The 10940-nt window shown below is 46.8% G+C and overlaps 1 protein-coding gene across 1 annotated transcript in view; it reads left to right on the top strand.

Moving 5' to 3' along the window:
- Positions 1-3177: 3177 nt before the first annotated feature.
- Positions 3178-10940, top strand: part of Adamts18 (ADAM metallopeptidase with thrombospondin type 1 motif 18) — a 136850-nt gene continuing 129087 nt past the window's right edge. Inside the window, exons 1-3 of the mRNA XM_050143861.1 lie at positions 3178-3504; positions 3607-3694; positions 6777-7090. Of these exons, the coding sequence (XP_049999818.1) occupies positions 3415-3504; positions 3607-3694; positions 6777-7090 (492 nt within the window). The 5' untranslated portion in view covers positions 3178-3414. The remainder of the gene's footprint in view (positions 3505-3606; positions 3695-6776; positions 7091-10940) is intronic.

Genomic DNA, 10940 nt, shown 5'->3' with positions numbered 1-10940 from the left:
TAAACCTTAACAGTAATTACAGTGTTTTAGATTACAGTTTTTAAAAATAAGTTAAAAATTTGAAATTATTTTCAAATGACTTAGAAGTGCTATAAAATACTCCTGTCTTCAAAGCTGGACCCCCATGCTGACGACCCTCTGTCACCATCTAGAGGTAGTGCACACGTATTGCAGGCCCAGTTCCTAGGCAATGGAATGCACAAAGGCATCCCAGAAATTAAGGCTTTCCAAATGTTTGTATATAAACCCTGCAGGAGAGATTGGACGCTTTCGTATGTAAATAAATACAATCAGAACCCGATTGCTATACCTTTGGAGACATAAAAATGGGTCTCAGAAACTGAACCAAATTTTGGAAGACTGAGATCTATTGATTATAAGAACTGGAAAGACACTGAGGGGGATGAAGGATGAACCACCTCCTTATTAGGTTCATAAGGAGGCTGAGGACCTTAATGGATGGGCACTCAATGACTCCATGTTAATGGAGAAAAGACTGAAATTAGGAGCTACACTGTTCATGTTCTCATCAGGGCAACCTCTCCCTCATCCCCAGCCTGGGAACATCTGGAAATCTGTCCTAACTTTCTCTCTCTCTCTCTCTCTCTCTCTCTCTCTCTCTCTCTCTCTCTCTCTCTCTCTCTCTCTCTCTCTCTCTCTCTCTCTCTCTCTCTCTCTCTCTCTCTCTCTCTGTGTGTGTGTGTGTAGGTTAATATTAACTGACAATTTCATAGGCTCTAGAATAACCCAATAGAAAAACCTCTGGGCATTTCTGTGTGTCCGTTAGTAATCTAGAGGAGGGGCTAACAATTAGAGTGAAAACCCTCACTCTAAATGTGGTTGGCACCAGTCCATGGGTTGGGTTGTAGACTGAATCACAGTGAGTTGAACACCAGCATTCATCTCTCTGCTTCCTGACTGAAGACACAATGTAACCTGTTGCCTACCTTCCAGGACAGGATGAATGTCTTCCCTCTGACTATGAGCCCTGCGTTCTAGCCCTGAACTTAGCCATAAAAAGAGGCAGTCTGAAAGGATGTGGGTAATCTCTTGCAAACAAGTGGAAGAACCCTTGCCAGGGGCACAGTTACTGTCAGCTGACTGTGGAGAGACCAAGTGTCCCCCGTTTCCTTTGGTGTTTGCTTGGTGCTCTTGCTTACATTGTTGACCCCAGTCCCCTTTTGCTGTTCAAGTCTGTTGGTTAGTGACATGGGGAGTGGGGTGGCTTTTTACTGAATGTCTTTGATGTCTAATTTTCTTTAGTGTCCAGTCCTTTAATGAAGTCACCCAACGCATTAAGTCACCCCGTCACAATCTGCTGGATGCTCATCTCTGGGTGCTCTACCCAATGGATCCTGGCTCAGCATCACAGTTTCGGTGCATATGTAAGTTTCACATAACATATTCTACCAAGTAGTGGAAATATTGTGTTCTTATTTTTAAAGTCTACTTATGAAATGCTTAGAAAAATATAGTAAGTTCTTAGGACACCCTTTAGATACAGCATGATGGTTCCTGCTTAACCTATTTTAAGACAGGGGCCCTAGGGAACCCCGGGAATTATGGAATTCCGATTTTTCTCACTTTGAAACCATGCTTCTTCCTTCCCAGCAAATAAGTGCCACATTTGCCTCTGTAGTCCAAGCTTATAACCATGCGTTATTTCATTCAACAAATTAGATTATGTGTATTGACCTATCACTTCTTCCAAGATTGACAAGGACCTCCTTTAAATGATGTTCAGGGCACTGACCAGGGCTGTCTCCTGTTATCACCGTTGGTCTAAGATCTATCATTTTGCACTCTGATGCTGGCAACAGTATCCTAACTTTCTCCTCTCTGCTTGCCCCGGTATCTTTGGTCTGTCTGCATGCTCAGCAGGCTTCCCATTGGCTGATATTTGGAGTTGACATTGCCTGCTACTTACACACAACACACAGAGAAATCCAAAGCTTCTTGCACCCTCTATACCTGTATGCTTTGCACTCCTGCCAACACTCCAGGGACCCTCTCATCCAGCCTCCTGATTGTCTGGTCTTTTTACCACTTCCACCAAGGGCAAACACCTTCTCTACTTCAAAAGCTCTTTGTGTATGCTGTGCCCTTTCTCTTAGCGGGTAAATCCTAGTCCCCTCTTTCTTGTAAAACAGACTTACTGTTTGGAACTATTTTTTTTTTCCAGTGGCATCTCTAAGAGATGTCTCATGTCTGACATCCCCCCCCCCCCGCCCCGCAACTAGAGTCTGTTTTGCTTGTTCGTGCTTGAGTGTGATGGCAAATCTCATTATACTGTAGTCGAGCTACCCAATGAAGGTCTTTCTCACTGGCCTTTGAAAAAAAGTTTTTTTTTTCCTCCTCAGTCAAATTGTAAGGATCAAAACAATCAAAGACATTGAGTAAACGGATAGTAGTTATACAGAATAGAGGGCTCCTAATGTCCACAAGCTCTGTCTCTTAGAGCCAATGTAAAGAGGTTTGGGTACCTGGGGACAAGATTCAGTTTGTAGAAGTCCATCTCGGAGCGGGGCGTATGTGTGTGTGGGGGGGGAGGGGGGAGTTGTTTCTTATACTGGGAACAGTGGCTATTCGCCGCTAGCTGTTTCTTCTTCAAGCTGCCCTAGATATGCCAGTTACTGGTGGGATTCTGGACAGCTGGGTGATCTTGAGTGCACCCAAACTTCAGGTTACACATCTCCTTATCAAAGGTTCAGGATTGCCACCTGGTCAGGGCAGGACCTGGGATGCCGCGACAGAGAAAACTACAGAAACTTTCCAGCGAACCCTGGGTTTCTTCGCCATCACCAGACTTTTCCAGAAGTCACACCCCTTACCTGAGCCTCCAGTTTTTCAGCTCATCTCTCTGTGCGTCTAAGTTAGGATCCCAAGGCAGACCATGCAGTGCGCCTGCCCTCCCTCTCCTGGCCATGCGTCGGTCCCTCCCTCCCCCTGACTCCCACTCGGCCTCCCCGCCCCCTCTTTCCCCTCCCTCGGAGCCCAGGCCCAGGAATCCCACGCCCTTTGCTGTACAGGAGCTCGGACGAGCCCAGGGAAGGCCCGGGTCGCCAATCATTGAGCGGAGGAGAGGCGGGCGCTAGGCTCGGGCGCGCTGGGGGAGCCAGCTGGCGCTGCTCTGCTCGAGCCGCAGACAATTCACCCCGACACCGACACGCGCGCAGCAGACCCGCGAGCATCACCGACAGAGCTTCCCCGCCACGGGAGCTGCAGATCCGACTCTGGGAGACCCTGTACCCCGGAGCGCCTCAGGCCCGCGCGGCCGGAGCAGGGAGGAGGCTCACAGGCTCCCGCGCTGCCATGTGAGCTGCAGCGGCGACTCGCACCTGGCGCCGCACCTGGGGCTCCGCGGCCCTCGGGGACAATGCGCGCCTCCAGCAGTCACCGCATCCGCACCTGACCATGGAGTGCGTCCTCCTGTTCGCGTGCGCCCTCCGGGCCGCCGATCCCGGGCCGCCGTGGGGCCCCGTGGGACTAGGGCGGCTGGCCAAGGCAGGTGCCACTACCGAGGGGCGCGCCGCACAGCCGGGACCAGGGAGGTGCCCGACCCGCTGCGCTGCTCACACGCGGGTATCACCTTTTTCTCTCTTGCAGGCGCTCCAGCTGTGCTGCCTCTGCTGTGCTTCGGTGGCCGTCGCCTTAGCCAGTGACAGCAGCAGCGGTGGCAGCGGATTAAATGATGGTTCGTATTTGCCCTCTCTGTACTCCACCATCCCGCAAGGGTTCCTTCCACCCCGTCTGTCCCCTTTGTGTTCAAGAGAGAGAAATGTTAGAAAAAGGTGCACCTCCTAACCTGGCAGGTGTGTACTGTGTGAAAAAGAGAGAGAGAGAAAAGAAAAGGTTCCCTGGTTGGAGAAGGGAAACGTGGCAAGGTCTGTCAAGTTATCAGAAAATCAATGCCTCAAGCTGCGAGTCACATAGATGAGAAAATAATTTCCCTCCTTCACAGATGGCTTGTTAAGAAAAATAATCCGAACTTAAGTAAGAAATTAGAAAGGAAGTGGGCACCGAGTAGGGAATTGATAAAAGGCTTCTTCGTTTCCTTCCTCTCCTGGGAAAGCCACAGAAACAAATTCTGGTTGAGGCTGAGGGGGGTGAGCCCCCGCTTCCCCTCCTGCCGCTGCTTTCCCATTGTCCCTCCCTTCTCTCTCCACTGACATTGTTCCATGGTGCCCAAAGACGCCCTTTGGTGGAAAACACTAGCCCTGGGTGCTTTAAGTCCTTGCTTCTGTCTTTTAAGTCCCCCAACTTCAAAGGTCCAGAGCACACTCCATCTTTTCTCATTTATTAACTTCGCAATACTCCCAGAGAGGGAAACCCTTGCTTTTGGTGTTTCCCACCAGCTGCAGGAGAACAAGTCATGTTTGCCCCAGGCTCTTAAGCAAGACTTTACTGGCCAACGTGGATTTCGTGGGATTATAAATTGTCATCGTTGTAGGATTGAATTCTCCTGTTCAAATGTAAGGGGCCATTCCGAGTCTGGAAGATGCTAGAATTATGGGCAAAGGCTTTCATAGAATGGGTAGTGAGAGGACAGGGACCCAGAAATACACTCTTCTGAAGTCTTCATTTTGCCCCCTCAGAGCCAGTCAGGAGCTTCTAAAACTTCCCTCCTGTTCACCAGGAAGTAATGGCCAGCGAGCCCTTCTGCTCCAGACATGGCTTATAAGGACTTACTAGGCTTGTTTTTTTGGAGTCAGAATTCGCACAGTCTAGCTACAGAGAAGATGACCTTGACCTTAGGGTCCTCCTACCTCCACCCCCCTGATGCTAGTTTCACAGGAATGCCCAACACACCTGGTTTATCTAGTCATGAGGATTGAACCCAGCCCCTCTTGCGTGTTTGTCAAGAACTCCGTCCACTGGGCTCCATTTCCCAGCCCCTGTAAGCACCTGAACCAACACAGCACATCAGTCTTTGTGAGGGACCTCTCACTGCCCCCTTTCCCAAACAGGACTGAATGTAACCAACAGGCTGGTATGTTACTCTTTTGGAAACAAACTTATAGCAGGTGTCCTGGGTTGGGAGGGGACGAGGGGTCGGGAAGACTGACTGACACTCCCAAGTAAGAGCAGGTGGAGTGTCAGATGGCTATGCACAAGGAGAGGAAGACATGGTAGGAACTGTCAGGAGCATATGTCAGAAATGGCTGTTATGCAGTCAGGTCTAACTCTGGCAGATGGAGAAAATAAGTCTTCTCTTGCAAAAAGAAAGGAAAGAAGGCTGGCTTTAATCAACAGCTACCTTCAGAGCAACATATCAGGAATTTCTTGAGAACTAAAAATGTGTCCTGCTCAATTTTAAGGGGGAACACATTTTTCCTTTTATTTTCTGAAAAATATGTCAATGATAGGGTATTTCTAGTTTAAAAGAAAGAGGGCGAAAGGAGCCATAAAAGAGTTGGCCACACCTTAGAAGTCACACATGGTCCAGAAGGAAACAGGGCTCATTATTGTAATGTTGGGGTTTCTTTGCTAATGTGAGCCTAATCAGAATATAATTAGAATATTGTGTTTTGATCCCTACACACTTTAAAACTTCCTGGTTCCTTAGCATCTCCTAAATGATGTTTCATTTCATTGTTGTTGACTACTCAGGGGAGGATTTCTTTATTTCTTTTTTTTTCCCTCCTTTAAAAAAAATCTTTCTTTTTCCTTTTCTCTTCTGAGAGCCAAGGACCCAAGTGACTCAAACATGCCTCTTAGTTGTTCGGAATCTTTCTAAACACTTTCCAAATTAGTCTCCCATTCTGTGTGTGCTTCGAAAGTGGAAACCCAGAACATTTTTCCTCTTTTTTTAATGTGCACAGGGCATGCTCCACATCATCTTCTGGGATGATGTTTTCAACTCCAATGGTTTGTGAAAGAAAGCAGTGTACCGACTCCGCTCTTTCCCGCAGCAAATTGTTTCCTAGCTCTCCGCCCCTCTACACACCCCCAGATCATACAGCAATTAGTGCTGCTCAGGGGAGCCAGGGGGAAGGCATTTTTAAACATGCCTTTCCAGGTGTCCCTGATCCGCCACACCCCCTCCAACATGTCTGAGCAGTTTGAAACACCAGCCTCTATCTAGGATGCTTCTGGAGGTTTGGAGGCGGGTTTCTGCCTAGGCTGTGCTTATAGGCCTCCCTGGAAGCTGCTCCAAACAGTAAAGAAGACCCAAGTGTTGGTGTCCTGTTCTGCGAAGTAACTGAGCGGGGCGGGGGGGGGGGGGGGTGACAGCCCCTTGTTAATGAGCTGAGGGGGTCTTCAGAAACGGCACACTTGGTGACCTGTTTGTAGTGTTTCTATCCTCAGAGCAACCTAAACAAGGCTATATCAATCGCCAGAAGAAAAATTCCCCCTTATTAATCTTTACAACTTTATATTGATAAATTTTTGTCAGTCACCATCCTGAGCATTACACACAGATGCTCCATGGCTAACACACGAAGAGTCCCTGTATTTCTCCTCATACTGAATATTGACCTTTCACCCAAATATGTTTAAAATTTTTCAAAATTGTGCTTAGCTTTTAGTTTCTGTACCATTTTTTTTTTAATGCTGGACAGGGGTTTCACCACTGAGCCACATCCCCAGCTGTAGCCTCCATAGGAGTTTCAGGTGGTAGAGCCTGGTGGGTGGCACAGGAGCCCCCCTGGATTCTCTTCACTGTTAGGTGCACGGAACAAGGATTTTTGTGATCTTTGGGGCAGCCTGCTGGGAACTGACCCATTGGCATCTTGGGCCTCGCGGGTGCTGACAGAGAAATTTTTCCATTACAGGTTACGTCTTTGTCACGCCAGTCGAAGTGGACTCGGGCGGGTCGTATATCTCACACGACATTTTGCACAACAGGAAAAGGCGATCGGCACACGGTGCCAGCAGCTCCCTGCACTACCGCTTTTCAGCATTTGGACAGGATCTACACTTAGAGCTTAAGCCCTCGGCAATTTTGAGCAGTCACTTTATAGTCCAGGTACTTGGAAAGGACGGTGCTTCAGAGACTCGGGAACCCGAGGCGCAGCAGTGTTTGTATCAGGGATTTATCAGAAATGACAGCTCGTCCTCTGTTGCTGTGTCTACGTGTGCCGGCTTGGTAAGTCTGCCCCGGTCTAATGGAGCTCACGCTTTTTCGTGTTTTGTGTAACTTGAATGAACAGATGTCTGCAGCACTAAAGCTCTCTTCCAACCAACTCCACACATTCACACTGTCAGCTTTGATACGTATAATATTCTCAATTGAGTTAATCTGCTCTCTGCAAAAGAAAGAAAGAAAGAAAATATAATAGAAGTTTAATGAGCATTTAGAACTTCCTTTTGATGTTTAATGGCCTGGGCCCTTTCATTCCCCATGTTTGAGACGATCCCCAAGGAAATTAATTTGATGGATGCCATTCGCTTCGCAAAGTTTTGGGAGACCAGGAATTCTATAAATCTCACAGGCTACATGGCGTCTCCAGTGCTTTGAAAGGGGGAAAACTGCATTTCAAATCTAAAATTGCCTTCAGCAGCCGGAGTTAACCTGCCTTCAACCTGATGGAATGGGGGGGGGGGGGCTTTGGTTTTTCTTAGAAAAAAATCTGTTGGTGCTGTACTGCTTGCAGAAGGCATCCTCTTAGAATGTGGGGTGCTGTGGGGGACCAGCAGGATAAAATGCAGCTCCCGGGGAGGCAGGCCTTTCCAAAGCACTTGGGGCAAGCATGATTTCCTTTCTGTATAATCTTTCTGTGTCAAACACCAGGCCAAGAATATCCATGTAAATGATACTCAGAATCCAATCAAGTAGACAAGGCAGTAAATGACATCGCAGGCTTTCATTTCATGTCGCCATGGAGAAATGTCTCAGGCTGACAGCAGAGCTGGTCCTGGAGACACATGGTGCTCGTGCTGTGGCGTGGCCGGAAGAAGGAAAATGTGAGAAAGCCCAGTTGGGAGTTAGCTGGTGATGTACATGTGGGATGCAGCTTGGCTAAGCCAGGGGCGTGGTTTGGGGAGTGGACGGGGAGTGAATGAGGGCTCCCCTATTCTTCACTGCTTAAGACTTTCCAGTTAAGTCTTTTTTTCAAAGTGTTGTCCTGAAATCCTGCCAAACCCATAACCACAGTCACTATACTCTTTAGTGTATTTAAATTACAAAATAAAACAATGAGTTAGCAATTCCCAGCTAACCTAGATTCGTCTGAGTGATGGCTGGCTCAACAATTCCCTGTGTGTTGAGACGTGGTTACACACACATGTGCTCACCCATGCACGGATGTGTCTTAGTTTTTGTTTTTTGTTGTCTTGCGGTGAGTCTTCTGCTGGTTTCTCACATTCTCCTTGTGTTTCCTGCTCTCTGCCTGTTCCAGTTTCCAAAAGTCCTCAAGAGTCACTACTACACCACAGAGCCTTAGACCCTCTCATTCCAAACACTCACAATTAACAGCAGTACACGCAGGCTCTCATTACCAAACCATCACCCACCAGTGGGCTCTCCTTGTACATTAGTTTCCTCATCTCCAAAACTGGGACTGTGGCCTCTGAGTCAGCCCAGTAGGTAGAGATGTTTGCTGCCAAACCTCATGGCCTGAATTCAATCCCTGGGAAACCTTTAATGGAAGAAGAAAACCAATTCCTCTGATCTTGCATGCATCCAGTGGCACACACAAACCCACACACATACACCATCCATACAAAATAAATAAAACTTTTAAATGTCATGAAAATTGTAGTACCTGGAGAGACTTCATGCCAGACCTGTAAGAGAGGAACTGTTTCATGTGTGAAGTCCTCCTTTAGTCCCTAGCTTTCCTCATTCTTACAACACGTAGCCTCCACATTCAGCCCTCGGAATTCTGCTCTTTGTGGGAGGTAGGAATTCTGATCAGTTATCTCGTGGATAGACATCAGGTGGCCTTTTCTAGTGAAGAGGTTCACCTTGGAACTGGGAACAAATTATCATCTATGGCAGAAGAATGAAATGGGCTAAAGTTTTCCAACTTTAACATGGTGTGAACAAAGCAGCTGGCATTGAGGTCTGTCCTGTGGAAGGCGTAGGTTGTCCCTGCCCTTCAACAAGCCAGGTGTATGGATGTAGTTATCGTGACCTCATTGGACCTTGGAGCGCTCTCAGCCATGTAAGATGACTTCTGCAATCATTACAATCTCCAGGCATCTGACTCTGATGATCTAATTTGTTGACCCTGGTAGAGCCTATGAGGTAAGAGGTAGGGAACAATCAAATGTATTTATCCTAAGTTTGCTGCCACCATTTCCCATCCCCCCACCAAACACCTGTGCAATTCTTAAACTCCCAATAATAAGAAGCAAAATGAGAGAGGATGGACCTCACTGGCATGTGGTGACCCAGATCCATATTAATTTTGTGAGCTGCGTGGAAGGGTAATGTCTACATAGAAATGCTAAAATGTGCATACAGAAGAACACAAATAATAATGATAAAGCTTGATTAATGTTGACAAAGTTGACATCCATAGTTGTGAGCCTAGATCAAACAGGACATTGTTAGTGTCCCAAGAAGGTCCTTGGTTGCTCCTGCCATCTTTACTGCCCACATGAGGTAACCATTTTGCCCTAACCAATTGTGTGGTTTGTTTATGCTCTTTGAAAATTGTCCCCTAAGTAGAATCGTAATGTACTTCCTCGTATGAGGGTCCCATGATGGTTTGTTTGTTAGTTTTTGCTGTCGTTCTCGTTCTGTGGAATAGAGTAAAGTTGCTGTGTCTAGGTAGGCATAGGTGAAGCTTTAGCTGGTCCTGTTAGTCAGCTTTTCAAAACGGCTGTGCCAATCTACGCTTAATAGTATGTGGTAAAGTTCTGGGCGCTTCCTGTTCTCGCCAGCACTTGACAATATCTGCCTTTTCCATCTTAGCAGATTTACAGGTGTGAAATTGGATACTACATTGTAATTGGCATCTTTCTGATGGTTGACGGATGAAGTATCACCTTTAACCTTATTGGCTATTTAGATGCCTTCTTTAATGTTCTCTTTACTATATAAAGATAAGCTATAAAATCATGGTTTCAGCTTAAATAGTGGTATGTGTTCCTTTCTCAGTAGATAGAAACAAGGGTTCTAAGTGGAACACCCTTACTAGCTCAGCATCCTCCTTACTGCGACTATCAAACTCTTTGGTTTTGAAAAAGCAAGTCATGTGAAGTCCTCTACAGGTACCACACTGAGGAGGCAGTGAGAGATGAGAATAAAAGAGACTGGTCATCTCTTCCGTCTTCTAGCTACCTACAGATACGGGTAAGCATCTTTGGTCAAGAGGGAGTCTCATAAATCCCCTTGGGAGGTTAGTTGACAGCTGCAGTGATGGGTTCAGAACATCGTAGATGATCCAAACACTCAGCAGATGGACTTGTGTTTAATAAGCTTGTTGGAGCAACAAGTTGGAAAGTTAGCGTGCCAGAGGATACGGCAGTTCTTCCTCCATTGGTCCAGATACCCATAGGAGATGGATGACACTGTGAGATGAAATGCCTTCGTGTAAAGTTTCTGTCTGGGGTTTCTTTAAGAGTGGGGCTTAGACCATTGGCTTCAGGATCCCTTTAGATGTGATAGGCATCTCCCAGTGTACTTGCAGAATGTATTAGGAAAGTAATCAGTCACCTTTAAATGATCTGGCAAGGTGCCAAGAGGAAAGCTGGCTTCTACCTGGACTGTTAGGAAAACCTCAGAAGAAAACACAAAGGGCAGTAAGATTATAGTACTGAAATACGTATATTCTTCTTGTAGGCAGGAAGGTAAGCACACACACACACACACACACTCCAGCTGGAATTTCTCCAGCAGGGGATTTCCCTGAATAATTCAAAATTACCCAGTGCTTAAAATACTTCTAATACTTTCTTGGAATGTACAGTTGCCATGCCAACAGAATTCACTTTAAGCAGTTCCGGGGGCTGTCCCTTACTTTCAGTAACTCACAAAGCAAGAGCCA

The sequence above is a fragment of the Alexandromys fortis genome, unplaced genomic scaffold (assembly GCF_014885135.2).
Source record: "Alexandromys fortis isolate MF-2015 unplaced genomic scaffold, M_Fortis_MF-2015_v1.1 scaffold_1, whole genome shotgun sequence".
Lineage (NCBI taxonomy): Eukaryota > Metazoa > Chordata > Mammalia > Rodentia > Cricetidae > Alexandromys > Alexandromys fortis.
Note: the sequence above shows the minus strand (reverse complement) of the source record. Positions and strands in the feature narration are given on the sequence as shown.